The 15,487-nt window shown below is 50.9% G+C and overlaps 1 protein-coding gene and 1 long non-coding RNA gene across 9 annotated transcripts in view; one reads left to right on the forward strand and one right to left on the reverse strand.

Annotated features, from left to right (window-relative positions):
• Positions 1-11,116, forward strand: part of RNF213 (ring finger protein 213) — a 116,060-nt gene extending 104,944 nt beyond the window's left edge. For all 6 annotated transcript variants that reach the window (XM_035301997.3, XM_078374863.1, XM_035301995.3 and 3 more), the window contains 10 exons: positions 130-381; positions 1,796-1,928; positions 2,289-2,372; positions 2,734-2,914; positions 3,190-3,391; positions 4,792-4,869; positions 6,263-6,457; positions 6,913-7,002; positions 7,101-7,279; positions 10,114-11,116. In XM_035301997.3, coding sequence (XP_035157888.3) covers positions 130-381; positions 1,796-1,928; positions 2,289-2,372; positions 2,734-2,914; positions 3,190-3,391; positions 4,792-4,869; positions 6,263-6,457; positions 6,913-7,002; positions 7,101-7,279; positions 10,114-10,267 — 1,548 coding nt within the window. In that variant the 3' untranslated portion in view covers positions 10,268-11,116. The remainder of the gene's footprint in view (positions 1-129; positions 382-1,795; positions 1,929-2,288; positions 2,373-2,733; positions 2,915-3,189; positions 3,392-4,791; positions 4,870-6,262; positions 6,458-6,912; positions 7,003-7,100; positions 7,280-10,113) is intronic.
• The window catches only part of LOC103793418 (uncharacterized), a 29,079-nt gene extending 13,803 nt beyond the window's left edge, over positions 1-15,276 (reverse strand). Inside the window, exons 1-2 of one of the 3 annotated variants that reach the window (XR_013536066.1) lie at positions 15,256-15,276; positions 12,807-12,923 (exon numbers count right to left, since the gene is read on the reverse strand). This is a non-coding gene — a long non-coding RNA (uncharacterized LOC103793418). The other 2 variants (XR_013536065.1, XR_013536064.1) reach the window with 2 other exon arrangements.
• Positions 15,277-15,487: the final 211 nt, after the last annotated feature.

Consider the following 15,487-nt stretch of genomic DNA (forward strand, 5'->3'; position numbering starts at 1 on the left):
CCTGATGACACACTCAGAGCAGGGGACAAACTCCCTAGTATGCAGATACCCACTGGTGGAGTGACTGGGTGTTCCAATCTGTTTGTGGCAATACCTCACTTCCAGAATTGTTTCATTTTCTCCATCCAGCATCTAGATAAAACCCTTCCCGCCGTTAATATTCTGATGAGCCAAGATAAGCGTATCAGCTCTAACCCTGTGGCCAAAATAATATATGGTGACCCAGTGACCTTCCTGCCCCACCTGCCCCGGAAAAGTGTGGTCCATTGCTCTAAGATTTGGAGCTGCAGGAAAAGAATTACAGTTGAGCACCTCCAGCACATCATGGAACAGAAAAATGGCAAAGAAAGAGTGCCCATCCTCTGGCACTTCCTGCAGAAGGTACGTCTGGCTCACCCTGGCTGCCTCCCTTTCTCAGTGCAGAGTTCCCCAGTAGACCTGAAGGCCCTGGGCTCCTATGTAGTATAATCATTCCTAAAGACGAGGCGTCTTCACAGACTATTTCAGTGCTTTGATTTTAAATAGAATGTCTGTAGCAGAAGACTCAGGGACAGAGATCTTCATTCACATCAAACTGTACGATCGCCTAAAGTGTCAAGTCACAGACGAAATACACACCCAGGTTGGGATTAGCCGCGGCCTGTGGGGAAGATGGAGGCCAGGAGAAGGCCTCTGTCATCACTCAGCCAGAAAGAAAAGGAGGCAGCTCTTTCCCAGCTGCTCTATTCCCGTCTGCAGTGCTGGAGCATGGGCAGATCGAACCAAACTCCTCCCTGTGTCTAAGCATTGAGGTGTAGGTGGAATATGCGAGTGAGTGGGTGTGTGCTGACAGTGGTGGGGTACTGGGGAGCCATCAAGTGTACTGATCATGTCTGTTGGAATTAGAAACACACACTTTTTGGCTGGGTGTGGTGGCTCATGCCTGTAATCCCAGCACTTTGGGAGGCCAAAAGATCCAGACCAACCTGGCCAACATGGAGAAACCCCGTCTCTACCAAAAATATAAAAGAATTAGCTGGGCATGGTGCCACATGCCTACAGTCCCAGCCACTTGGGAGGCTGAGGCAGGCTAATCTCTTGGACCCAGGAGGCAGAGGCTGCAGTGAGCTGAGATTGTGCCATGGCACTCCAGCCTGGCAACAGAGAAGGCAGGCAGGTAGGGAGGGAGGGAAGGCAGGCAGGGAGGCACACTTTTCTAACTTTCATCCATTTGCACTTTCATTTTCTACGATAGATTTTCTAATCATCTCTCTCCATGAACTAGTATTTGCTGTCTGGCAAGGCAGAAGATGACTGGAAGTTTGTATTGGTGAGTTAGGAAATGTTAGCTCCAAGCACAGGAAAGCCTTCCTCTCAATGCTGCGCTCTCTCAGGTGCAGTTTCACTATATCGAAGATGCTTAGATCCTAGGTCTTCGGAACGACATGCAGGAATAACGCCAGCCCTCACTGCCTAAGCTCTGGGTCTCTTCTCTCAGCAGCTTCTCTCCACACCCAGCCAGTCACATGGGCTCAGGGGGCACATTTCCTTCATCAGCCTTTGGTGCACTTGACTGATGTACCAGCTCCACAAAGGCTGGGCTCCACCTTCTCCGTCCTCCATTTCTAACACGTTGCACTGTCCATAGACTTGCAGGAAGAGCAGGAGGGCCCTTTTTCCATTTTCAAGCTCCATGCTATGTCACAGAAAATGACACTGGCCAGATTAAGTCTCCCCTCCAGCCTCAAAGTCTATATCCCCAGTAACATGTTTTAGGTAAATAAAAATTGTTACCAGGTGGTCTTCCCTTCTCCAGGAAGCAGAGCTGAGGCTGGTGAAGTTCCTGCCTGAGATTTTGGCCCTGCAAAGGGAGCTAGTGAAGCGGTTCCAGAACGTCCCGCAGGCTGAATACCGCTCCATCAGAGGCTTCATCAGCAGCCACAGTTCAGGTGTGGCTCTGCTCTGACGAGACCAGGACTGTCCCGCATTTGGTGGTTTGAAAGGGTCACTGCAGAGTGGGGTGGGGTGGGGAGGAGGAAAGGAGGGGCTAATGGGCACTTTATAGCCTAAGCCCTTAGCATGAGCTGAAGGGTACTTGAACCCCAAAAACATCAGAAGCTTTTGGTGCAGTTGAAAAGCATCTCCCTCTCTGGCTCCACAAACTCAGCTCAGTGCTTCAAATTGCACCTCAGACATGCTCGACTGCACAGAGCAGCAAAGATGGGCTCCTGGCAGAGCATGTAACGGGTGGTGTGGCGCTGGCAGGGGGATGCTATCACAGGGCTCTCACGAAGTGTTCTGTTCAACAGATGGGTTGAGGCAGCTACTACAGAACAGAATCACCATCTTTCTGTCGACATGGAACAAACTGAGAAAATCGCTCGAGACAAACGGTTAGTGTCCTGTCCCCCATCACTAAGCATTCCAGGAGAGCCTGGTCTGAAAGCTTTTCCCATCAGCCTGACTCAGCCCATCCTGTGAACACAGCACTGTGTTAATGCTTAGCTAGCGACTCTTTTGATGGCGGTGTCTGGGATGAGGAAAATAAAACCTCAGTCCTCTTCAGTCCCTAAATGGCTTGAACAAAAGAGAGCTGAGAGCATTTGAAACTCATCAGCATACAAGATGGCACAGAACCGAGACCTGGCTCCTGGCTGTGTGTGGAGCTGATGGCTTCTGCAGCCTCCTCTCCACGCCTAGATTCTGTGAGGAGTTGACCTCCTCTCTGCTTAAGAATAACCCTGTCGTTTAAAGGTGAGATCAACCTACCTCAAGAGTACTGCAGCACAGACTTGGATCTGGACGCTGATTTTGAGATCCTTCTGCCACGTCGACGGGGCCTGGGCCTCTGTGCTACCGCTCTTGTCAGCTATTTGATTCGCCTACACAATGAAATCGTCTATGCGGTGGAAAAACTCTCCGAGGAAAACAGCAGGTGCGTGCATGAGCTTACAGGAAGGGGTGTCTGCTCAGCCTGGGGTCCCCAGCCCAGTGGGGCAGATAGAAGCAAGCCTCAGCCCCTTCCCTAAGAGACACTACTTCAGACACGCCCTCATAAGCCAGCGACCACCCCACACCTGGGTATGGTATTCATCTGCTCCAGCTGTGAGAAATCACACAGGAGCTGGCTCCTGCAACCTAGAGCCCTCAGCCCATGCACTCAGCCTGGAGGCTGGCCTGGACGACAAGCGCTGCCCTTCTGCCCCTCAGCTATTCCGTGGATGCCTCCGAGGTCACTGACCTGCATGTCTTCAGCTACGAAGTGGAGCGGGACCTGACCCCGCTGATTCTCTCCAACTGCCAGTACCAGGTGGAGCAGGGCAAGGAGACCCTGCAGGAGTTCGACCTGGAGAAGATTCAGCGGCAGATCATCAGCCGCTTCCTTCAGAGCAAGCCCCGGCTGAGCCTCAAGGTAGGGCTGACTCCACCACTGCTGCTGGTCAGGTCGGTGCATCTGCTGGAACAGCAGTCTCTGGAGTGTCTCTTGTGAGAGGGAGAAGCACCTCGCCCCACAGTCTGATCTTCGTCCCCTCCCTGACACCCACACAGACCTCTGTGTCATGGAGCTGATCTGTTCCTGCTCTCCTGAGCCCTCTCCTGCAGGGCCATCTGCACCTCAGTCCCCCAAGGGACCGTTGAGCTCTTTTTTTCTGAAACAGGGTCTGTTTCCTAGGCTGCAGTGCGGTGGTGCCATCTCGGCTCACTGCACCCTCCCTCCACCTCAGCTTCCCAAGCTGAGACCATAGGTGTGCACCATGACACCTAGCTAATTTTTGTATTTTTTGGTAGAGATGGGGCTTCACCACAGTGCCCAGCTGGTCTGCTCAAGGGATCCACCCACCTTGGCCTCCTAAACTGCTGGGATTACAGGTGTGAGCCACCGCACCTGGCTGACTGTGGAGGTCTTGATGGCCTCGTCATCTAGGTTTTTCTACCACAGTTAATGGCACTGCCACCCCCATGGCCCCTCTTCCTTCAGCCTCCACGGAGAACCTGCCCGCAGGCGCCACTAGCGGTGCCTTCTGGGTCCTCATCTGACTGCCAGAGCCCACTCGAGTTAAAAGCATCTGTCTGTAACCTGGACTGCTGGCAGTTCCTAACTGGTCCCCACCTCTAGGTTCTTCAGTCCACAGCCTAAAACACACATCTGGCTTTCTTCACACTGTGCTGATGGCCCTGCCTGGCCTCCCTGCACATGGGATACAGCCGACACTCTGTGGTCCAGCATGGGAGGCCCTGTAGCCTGGCCCAGCCCAACCTTCCAGCCCTGCCTCCAGCCCGAGCCACCTCCCTCCCCTGCCTCCCATGACCTCACGCAGGGGAGCCGCAGTGGGCACTTCCCATCTCTGTTCTTTCACCCGACGGCATTTGTTCCTTCCAGCTGCAGTCAAATCTACCGGACTTACATAGATCTATCCCTGTGCCACCCCCAAGTGGGCCCGGAACTGAGCGCCCACAGCTGTCTCTAATTCCGCCTCGTTTCCCTGTCCTCCGGCAGTGACTGCTTGTGCCTGCTCTGTGCCTTCAGTGGCTGAATACATGAATGAGCCATACACAAATCTACTGTAGCGAACCAGGCCACAATGATATGACAATATTTTGTCATGTAACTGGCCGTTGGGGCTCAGCTGGATTCCCTGTTGTGCTGTTTCTGTAAACAGTGGGTCAATGACAGGGAGGGGCGTTCTCTGCCAAGGGATACACTGGGCCACGTGGCTACACTGGAATTCTGGCTGAAGATTCTGTTTGTCATCTGATGGAAACGTCCACGATGGATTTAATTTTTAAAAACTTTTTTCTTTCTCAATTTAGGGAATACCCACCCTGGTATACAGACACGACTGGAACTACGAACATCTCTTTATGGACATCAAGAACAAAATGCCACAGGTGGTCCCCATAACCTTTCTCCTTGGCACAGGGCTTTTCCCTTCTGAGCATGTTTTCATCCATGTTAGGCCCACTCCAGCTTGCCCTGGATGTTTGCTGTGAGCCGCAGTTTCTACGGCCTCCCTGAGGACCCCAGGGGGCTCCCTAAGAGCCCAGTGCTCTTTGCAGAGGGCAAGCAAGACAGCAAATCAGCAAGATTTCTTGTAGAGTAAAAGCAGATTGACATCTTGTGGGTTCAATGCTTAGGAATGATGTCATGGCCATGCATGCTGAGGCAGAAAGGCCACGGAACCAATCCGTGCCTGCTCGCTGCATGCTGATACTGGTGGCAGACCTGTGTGTGTCATGGAGCCGATCCGTGCCTGCTCTCTGCATGCTGGTATCAATAGGCAGACCTGTGTGTCATGGAGCCAATCGTGCCTGCTCTCTGCATGCTGGTATTGATAGACCTGTGTGTGTCATGGAGCCAATCCGTGCCTGCTCTCTGCATGCTGGTATCGATAGGCAGACCTGTGTGTGTCATGGAGCCAATCCGTGCCTGCTCTCTGCATGCTGGTATCGATAGGCAGACCTGTGTGTGTCATGGAGCCAATCCGTGCCTGCTCTCTGCATGCTGGTATTGATAGGCAGACCTGTGTGTGTCATGGAGCCAATCGTGCCTGCTCTCTGCATGCTGGTATTGATAGGCAGACCTGTGTGTCGTAGAGCCAATCGTGCCTGCTCTCTGCATGCTGGTATTGGTGGCAGACCAGTGTGTATCATGGAGCCGATCCATTTCTGCTCTCTTGCTGGTATTGGTGGCAGACCTCTGTGTGTCATGGAGCCGATCCGTGCCTGCTCACAGCATGCTGGTATCGATAGGCAGACCTGTGTGTGTCATGGAGCCAATCTGTGCCTGCTCTCTGCATGCTGGTATTGATAGGCAGACCTGTGTGTGTCATGGAGCCAATCCGTGCCTGCTCTCTGCATGCTGGTATTGATAGGCAGACCTGTGTGTCGTAGAGCCAATCGTGCCTGCTCTCTGCATGCTGGTATTGGTGGCAGACCAGTGTGTATCATGGAGCCGATCCATTTCTGCTCTCTGGCTGGTATTGGTGGCAGACCTCTGTGTGTCATGGAGCCGATCCGTGCCTGCTCACAGCATGCTGGTATTGGTGGCAGACCTGTGGTGTGTCCCATGGTGTCCGGGGTGGTTTGAAGATTCACTGCCCTTGTATCTGTTTCTATGGAAAGTCTGGGCAACTGCCTGCATAGTGCGTCCAAGTGTCAACTGTTACTTTTATAGTTGACCCTACCTGTGGCTTGGGCAGTGAAGGGGCTCAGCTCTCTTACCAGGTAGTGAGAAACAAGAAGCCAGCCCATAAAGGGCCCTCTCCTGCTTTTCCTTTCCAAGACCTCCCTCCCCAGCTCAACCCTCAGTGCCATCAGTGGACAGCTGCAGTCCTACAGCGATGCCTGTGAAGCGCTGTCTGTCATAGAAGTCACTCTGGGGTTCCTGAGCACAGCGGGCGGGGAGCCAAACATGCACCTGAACGTGTATATTCAAGACGTCCTGCGGATGGGCGATCAGACAGCACAGGTGTTACAGGTGGGTCACACCAAGGCGCTCTCGAAGGAAATCAGCACAGCCCCTCATCCTAGTCTCCCTGCTTCCTGTTGTGATAGCCTATCACATTCAGGAAGTGCCACTCCAGGCTGCCTGAAAAGGATGGGGAGATAAGAACAACCACTCATCTGGTCAGTCCAGTGTAAACACACAGGGGACAGCAGAGACAAATGCACTAGAAATGCCAGCAGCCTAGACAGAGCCCAAACGTGGCTGAGCACGAAGCCCCTGCTAACCGTGTGGTGTGAATGGACTCCGAGGTGGTGTAGGCGGGAACTGGCGGACAGAACAGAGAGGGCCTTCACGAGGAGGGAAATCATATGAGTACAGATGGAGTGAAGAGAAGAATGCCCGTGTGGAGAGCACTCAGGTTCCACTCAGGAGAGCACTAAGGTGACACCTTAGCCCCTCACTCAGGAATTCTGTTCCTCCTGCAGGCCCTAAACAGATGCCAGTTAAAACACTCCATTGCCCTCTGGCAGTTTCTGTCTGCTCATAAGTCTGAACAGCTGCTGCGACTGCAGAAGGTGAGACGGTTCTGTTCCTCTCCGCCAGACAGAGGGACTGACTGTGCTCCTTTCTTCCTGCAGGCTTTAATGTGTCATCTGGTCTTCCATCGTTTTAGGAGCCATTTGGGGAAATCAGTTCGAGGTACAAAGCAGATCTGAGCCCAGAAGATGCTAAGCTCCTCAGCACATTCCTGAATCAGACTGGCCTAGATGCCTTCCTGCTAGAGCTGCACGAAATGATGGTTTTGAAACTGAAGAACCCCCAGACTGAGGGGAGCTTCAACCCTGAGTGGAGGTATGGATTCGCACACCTGTTGGGCAGGGCAGACACAGAACGTTCTGCTGTCTCTCCTATGATCTTCCACAGACACAAAAATAGTTCTTTCTTACCACAGAATCCCATTTCCTGCTTTTTGCCATTACCAGGGCACCCGAGAACCAACTTTTTGGTTTTAATCTCTTTTTTTTTTTTGAGACAAGAGTCTTGCTGTCACCCAGGCTGGAGTACAGTGGAGCAATCTCAACTCACGGCAACCTTGGCTCACTGCAACCTCTGCCTCCCGGATTCAAGTGATTCTTGTGCCTCAGCCTCCCAAGTAGCTGGGACTACAGGCACGTACCACCATACCTGGCTAATTTTTGTATTTTTTGTAGAGGTGGAGTTTTGCTATGTTGGCCAGGCTGGTCTTGAACTCCTGACCTCAAGTGATCTGCCTGCCTCAGCCTCTCGAAGTGCTAGAATGAAAAGGGGTGAGCCATCACACCCAGCCTCAAAGTCATATATTCTAATTTTAACAAGTAGCCTTATTATGTCAAAGAGAAGTACATTTTAAATTTGATAGAAAAAGCTATCCCAGGCTGAGCATGGTGGTTCACCCTGTAATCCCAACACTTTGGGAGGCCAAGGCAGGTGGATCACCTGGGGTGAGGAGTTCAAGACCAGCCTGGCCAACATGGTGAAACCAGCCTCTACTAAAAATACAATTAGCCAGGCATGGTGGCAGGTGCCTGTAATTTTAGCTACTTGGGAGGCTAAGGCAGGAGAATTACCTGAACATAGGAGGTGGAGATTGCAGTGAGTTGAGATCGTGCCACTGCACTCCAGCCTGGGTGACAGAGGGAGACTTTGTCTCAAAAAAAAAAAAGAAAAAGCGATACCAATGCAAAAGAGGATCTGAGAATACCCAACACTGGATATTATCCATCTTTTACATAGTTGCCAATCTAATGGCCAAAATGGCATCTCATTTTCACTTATATTTCCCCATTTACTGTGAGGCTGAACGTATTTTTTAGACTTATATGTATCCTCTGAATTGCTTTTTATTTTTTTGAGACAGCATCTTGCTCTGACACCCGGACTGGAGTGCAGTGGTGCAATCTTGGCTCACTGCAACTTCTGCCTTCTGGGTTCAAGCGATTCTCATGCCTCAGCCTCCCAAGTAGCTGGGAGTACAAGTGCGCACCACCACGCCTGGCTAATTTTTTTGTATTTCAGTGGAGACGGAGTTTCTCCATATTGGCCAAGCTGGTCTCAAACTTCTGACCTCAAGTGATCCACCCACCTTGGCCACTGTGCCCAGCCTGAATTACCTCTTAATATCTTTGTTATTCTTCTCTTGGGATATTTGTCTCCTTCATGGTTTGTAAGAGCTCTTCGCATAGAGCGGGGATTAATCTTTTATGCCCTGTGTCACTGTGCTCTATCTCAGTCTTTATGAAGTCTGACAGAACTTTCCTATAAGGGTCTATACAAAAACATACCAAGATGATAAACTATCCTCTCGTTTTCTTTCTGTGCTTTCATACATTGGCTTTGTTCACCAATTTATGTTTAGGTGTAGTAAGAAGAATTAACTGGACTGTTTGACTAGATCATCAAATCCCAGATTTCCTCGCCAACATGTTTCATATTTGCTATTTTCCTCCATTATACGGCATATACCTATACACATTTATATTCTTTGAACTTATTCAGCAAGTCTTTACTAGCCTGTGCTTTTCGTGTAGATAAAAAAGATCCCTTTCCTAGAGAATTTACATTCTTTGTTAACGTGAAACATGTAACAGAATATAAGGGTTTTTGAATGGTGATGCCTTGTGTTTTATACAATTCTGTAAATAAACATCACCTTGCTAGAGGGCCTGAAGTCACCTGAAGGGGCCGTCATGGGCCTTGCTTGCTCCAGGGACTCCTGCAGTGTCTGTGTACTGCGTGTGGGAAGCCGCAGACACCAGAGCCTCGAACCCAGGACGGGAGTCCCAGCTCAGGAACTCAGCTGACTGACCTTAAACTGGTCAGGATTTCTGGTTCTCCTGAGACTGAGTCACCAAGGATGGAGTGCAGTGGTGCAATCTCGGCTCATTGCGACCCCCACCTCCTGGGTTCAAGCAATTCTCTTGTCTTAGCCTCCCGAGTAGCTGGGATTATAGGCACCCACTGCCACGCCCAGCTAATTTTTGTATTTTTGGTAGAGATGGGGTTTCACCATGTTGGCCAGGCTGGTCTTGAACTCCTGACCTCAAGTGCTTCACCTGCCTTGGCCTCCCAAAGTGCTGGGATTCAGTGTGAGCCACTGTGCCTGGCCTAGGATTTCTAGTCTTAACATTTTGGTTCTGCTGACAACTAGAAAAAGTGACATAAGGGGACTGATTTTCCCTTCTGTTATATGGGAGACTGGTGTGTGCGTGTGTGTGTGTGTGTGTGTGTGTGTGTGTGTGTGACAGGATCTCACTGTCACCCAGGCTGGATGGTAGTCCCAGGTCAGGAACTCAGTTGATTGACCTTAAACTGGTCAGGATTTCTGGTTGTCTTGAGACTGAGTCTCTCTGTCACCCAGGCTGGAGTGCTGTTGTGCAATCTTGGCTCGCTACAGCCTCCACCTCCTGGCCTCCAGTGATCCTCTCACCTCAGCCTCCTGAGTAACTGGGACTACAGACATACACCACCATGCCCACCTAATTTTTGTATTTTTGCTAGAGACAGGGTTTCACCATGTTTCCCAGGCTGTTCTCCAAGTCGAGTTCCAATGATCCATCCGCCTCAGCCTTGCACAGTGCTGGTATTACACACATCAGCCCCTGTGCTGAGGAGACTGTTTTCAATGCTCTTATTCTTTGATTTTTCAGCCTGAAAGACACTCTGGTAAGTTACATGGAAACTAAAGAAAGTGAAATTCTTCCTGAAATGGAATCTCATTTCCCAGAAGAGATACTGCTCGCCAGCTGTGTCTCAGTGTGGAAAATAGCTGCTGCCCTGAAACGGGATCGACAAATGAGATAGAATCATTTCCTCAGCTGTCTTTGGATAAGACTTGGGAGAGAAGGCTCCTCTCTCCTCGCCCCCAGCATGGACTCTGACACCGACTGGTGCCTTTGCATTCAGAAGGAAAGCTGTCAGCACAGCACGAAATTAAAGACCAAGGCGAGCTACGTGAGCTGACAGCTTTCTGAAAGCCAAGCTGTTTCTGAACCATGCATATATATATTCTAAAACTTTCTCATCATGAGTACTGTTCATTAGGAGATGACAATGAAGATGAAATTGGAAATAAACCATTGTTTACATCCCAGGAGGCAAGCAGCTCAGCCACACGCAGTAATGATCAGTGTCTGCTGCCCGCTCGCCTCCGGCAATGCCCGCCCCCTTTTTTCCCCTAAATCTGTGCTCACAAAAGAGAATCTCATTTTCTTCTTTCTTCCATGCCCTTAAATTCTGAGTACTGTACATATACTTCTGGGTTCCCAGGATGATGTGAAAAAGTACCAGACTATTTTTTGTCTTCTCACAAATACAAGAAAAATCAGGGCATTTTGTGAGTGCCTTAAGACCAAACTAACAAGATCTGACCCATACCCTCACAATGAGTCACTGCCAGATTTCAGAGGGTAAGAGCCAAAAGACTCATTGTGAAAAACACCAGACTTGGGCCAATGACACCATCAGGGCCTCAGTTTCCTCATGCATAAAATGAAGGGAGTAGATTCATGGGCAAAGATTCTTCTGATCCTAATATTTAAAATTATGAGAGAAACCAGAAGACTGTAAACCTGGGTCCCAGGCCTGGTTCTGGCAGTTCCGTGGGGAGTTTTTATCTAGCATTATGCCAAATAAACATGCAGTCTCCATGTACTCTCGAGTATATGAGCATCTAGTCCTTTATGCGGTTCTCAGCCAAGGCATAAAAACTAAGACAAGAGTGTACAAAACCAGCTACGTTTCCAAGGGAGGGAAAATAAACGGGCCCTGATCTTGTGCTGCCTTTCTCACTCAAGCATTGCCTTTTTTCTAAAATCTGCTTTGACACTTAACGACCTCTCTGGACTAATTTCTCTTCCTAGACAGCTCAGCACAGCTGTTGATAAGAAAGAGGCAGTATCCTTAATATACATTCTAAATGGGGTAACAACCTAATCAACCTGAAATTGGGCCCAAGGAGTGAGAGCTATAAAAATACAAAATACTTGTCCAGGACTCAGCCATCCATATCTTGGGCAGCAGGTGCAGGAGGCCTGGAAGGAGCTGTGCTCCGTTCTCCTGGCTGTGATGTCGCCCTCACGGTGTCTGATGAAGGGAAGAGTTACCCCAACTGTGGGCAGTGGCCGGTTCCACACAGTCATCTATGATTGTTTCTCCTTCTGGACTACGCAGAGCTGCTTGCCGCAGAGATCTGCATTCCTACTGCCCAGAGACAGGTGTGGGGACGCGGGCGGGCTTGTGTAAGTCTTCAGCTTGCATCTGGAGCTCCTTTGCTACCTCCTAGCTGGCTCACACCCACGGATTCTCATAGGCCACACCTCAGCAGCTGGGAGTCGGGTGTCAGTCCTTCTGTGAAGGCCTTTGTTTTTTTCCCTTTGGCCTGGGGATTTTTCCCATTTTTATGAAGGGTGTTTAATTATTTCATTTCGTATGCTGTGCTCAAAGCCTTAGCTGTCATTATCTTGCATTATCTTGTTTGTATAGAAATATACGGCCTAGCACAGGCAAAAGTGAATTTTATTTTACTTGTTATACCTGTCTTAATAAATTGGAGTTTTGCTGCTAAAGAACCCTTCTCTTTGGAGGCAGAGCTTCTATTTAAGGCACACAGACATCAACTAGGCTTTTGAGAATCATTTATGTGGTTTGTAGAAAGGCCCTTGCAGGTGTCTGTGAGGTGGTATGTTCAGACAGAAAACATGCTGTGCTTTCGCATGTGAGATGAGAAACTTTTCCTCTGGACAAAACGACAGCAGTCCTGTGAGTCCACGGTGGAGTTTCATGCCACTCCCTCTAGCTGATCTGAGACTTAAAAGCTGACGGCCCAGCCTCAGAGTGGAGCCCCGGTGCCCTGCCTAAAATGATGACACTGGAAACAGTGTCTGGGCTGTAGCTGACAAGGAGTCGAGGTGGAGCTAACTAACCTCATCAGAGAGTCCACTTGTGGGGTGAGAGATAAACAGTGAGACTTCCAGGAGCCCAGTTATGCTTGAGTGCTGAAAGTGCCACTTTAGGGGCAAAATTGCATTTTCTCTTCCAAAAAGGAAGGGCTCTTCCAGGTGAGAAACCTGTGGTCTGGAACCACAGCTAGAAGAGGCGTGCTGGCCTGCACAGGAAGCCTCGCCTCCCCTGCAGTTCCTGTTTCAGCTGTGGATGCCTCCTCACCACCCTGACCTTCCCCCTCCAAACCTTTATCCACCCTCGCACTGTTTCCCTGGACAGCTCAGTGCTGCGGAGTTCGAGTTTTCAGCCTTACCTTGGTGGTGACTTAACTGAAAATCTTAACTGTTCATTATCTCCTTTTCTTCAAGACCTCACTGTGAAAAAGTCAGAGTGTGCGCACCTGTAATCCCAGCTACCTGGGCAGCTGTGGTGTGAGGATTGCTTGAGCCTGGGAGCTTGAGGCCGCAGGGAGCTGTGATCGCACCACTGCACTCCAGCCTGGGTGACAGAGACAGACCTGTCTCAAAAAAATAAAATGAGGACCTTATATGTGTGTGAATTATTTGCCTTTCATTAATGGTTATAAGACTGTCTCATTTGTTAACTGAGATGGCCATTGCCTATATGTTCAGGCAATTCCAATTTAGAAAGAAACTTCCAGTGCTAAATAATTATTGGGAGGAAGACGTCGGCTCAAAGGGCAACTAGGTAAAGCTGCCCAAGCCTAGCCATGCACATACGCACAACCTGGGCCCATACAGGCGAGTGTTAGAGGCTGGAGGAGGGGCCCTGGGTACAGCGAGTGCTGCACTAGCGTGCTGAAGGAAAACATCTCTGATTTAATACATTCAGTGTGGTGTGTAATGAGGCTGCAGAACTGGGGAGGTGGCCGAAGAAAACCTGAGCCTTGAGCTGAGTAACAATCCAAGCCATGAGCATTGATACTGCATTACTCACTATTCTAATCCCATCATGTTCATTAATTAAGCTCAGCCATTACCGTTAGGAATCCTGTTTCCAGCTGGAAAAACCACCACCAGGAAAGTGCATTTTCCCCAAGAGAATAAATTTGGTCAAAACTGACACCTAATCACCCTCTCTGCTGGATATGCTGGGGATAGCCCTTTTCAGGAGGTAGGGGTGTATGGGAAAGCAACCTGGGCCCAAAGCCAGGGCCGGGGGGGCGGGGATGTTAGAGAGGCTGGAGGAGGCCCCGCCCAGCAAGGGCTCCACCAGGCTGCTCCGCTCAGGTGCTCAGCCCATAAAAAACACCTTCAGCCCTGCTGTGCTTCCCCTCACACCTAAACTTACTAAAGGGTCCTACTTTCCCCAGTATTCCTTCACGATCACTACCACCTGTACCCTGAAGCGCAATAGAACCTCAACCCAGGGGACAACCACTTTCTCAGAACCCACGAGTGACTCTTAATTACCAAATCCAAGGGCTCCTTTGCCCTGGCCACTCTGGAACCCAACAGAGCCGACATAGCCCAGACCCGCCTGTGAATCCTGGCTCTCCCATTTTCCAGCTGTATGGTTGTGGGCAAGCGGCTTGACCTCTCAAAGTTTCAGTTTCCTCGTCTGTGAGATACCTGTCAGTGCTCTGATGGGAAAGAAGCCGGTGTACGTCAGCAGCGGAGCACAGTGCACGGGGTGCAGTGGGCGACGCTCATTCATTGAAAACTGACCCTGCTTTCAAAGCCTTGTCAGTTGCCAAAGCCGTCTGTCTGTAGCCTTTCCAGAGCCTCAAACTCTAGTTAGAGTCTCATTTTGTCTTCTGTATCTTCCCCTTTGTTAGTCCAAACAGCACCATTTTGTAAGCCCCCTGCCATGTTGCAGACTTTAGTAAAAGTCAAACATCCCACGGGGGTTCGGGCCATGAGAAACAGCCAGCCTCTTACATTCTGCTGGGACAAAGTGCAAGGAATGCCACTCTCCGCCGGAACCACCTCATCCTGGGAACACGTTATCTACATCTTCCCGGACAGCAAGCCAGACTGCCCAGACCCCTCCCGCCCGGGCCTATGAGTACCCCAGCAGGTAATCGCCGGCGGGCTCTGGCACTAAGCTGCTTGCCCACCTCCACAGGTTTTTGCAATATACCTGCGTTGCCGTAGAGCCGCCCGCGTGCGCTCGCACTCTCTCGCTGCATCATTAACCCTTACTTTCCCTTTCAAAACCTAACACCCTTGACATTTATATTCAGACTCTAATATACATGTTTTACACACACACACACAATACACAAACACATGCCCTTCTGAATCCTCTCAGTAGAATATAAAACCACGGGTTAAACTGCTACACTTCAGCTTCACTGGCTGCCTTTCAGTGCTTCAAATACACCAACCGCCTTCCCAGCCCGGGACCTCCAAGCAAAAGCTGTTCCATTCAACCGCCATGCCCTCTGGCTCACCCTCCAGGTCTCTTCAGTATCGCCTCTCATTAAGGCCTTTCCCAACCACCGGTCTGAAGCCGGCTCCCCACAAATAATATTCTCCCTCACAATACCTGGCACAGCGAGGGCACTGAGCCAGCACTAGTTGAGGAGCACGAGGTGAGAACCGACACCCCCAAGGGCGCCCGTACTTGGTCTCGTAGGGGAGGCCTTCTGCCCACAAAGTCCAGCCCAGATGAAACCCAGTACGAGGCTGCAGCCCCGCTCCTCGCCATGAGTCCAGCCCGCTAGGCTGCGAGGAACTGCAACACACGAGACCAGCCCTCAAATGCCTGAGGGCACCTCTGGGCTGCCGTCAGCGACAGGCACTCGGTAAGTGCTCCTGAGGCAACCGCCGGGATGTCCTGGGCCTGGTGAGTCCTTTCGGGATTCGTCAAAGGCGGACGCTGACCTGGTGGAGTGGGACCGGCAGAGCTGGGCCGCCCTTCTCCAAGAGCGGAGGGGCAGTGCCAGCCAGCTCTCAACAGGGCGAGCGGCCCTTGGCCGCGCGGGGCAGGCATCACCGGGCTCCCGGGTCCTCGCGCGGTAACTCACCTGGCCCCAGCTGTCTGGTGAAAACGGGCAGCCGGCCTCCCGGATCCGAGCCGATATCGCGCGTGGGGCCGCCGGGCAACTCGAAGCCG

Source organism: Callithrix jacchus, chromosome 5 (genome assembly GCF_049354715.1).
Source record: "Callithrix jacchus isolate 240 chromosome 5, calJac240_pri, whole genome shotgun sequence".
In the NCBI taxonomy this organism is placed as follows: Eukaryota; Metazoa; Chordata; class Mammalia; order Primates; family Cebidae; genus Callithrix; species Callithrix jacchus.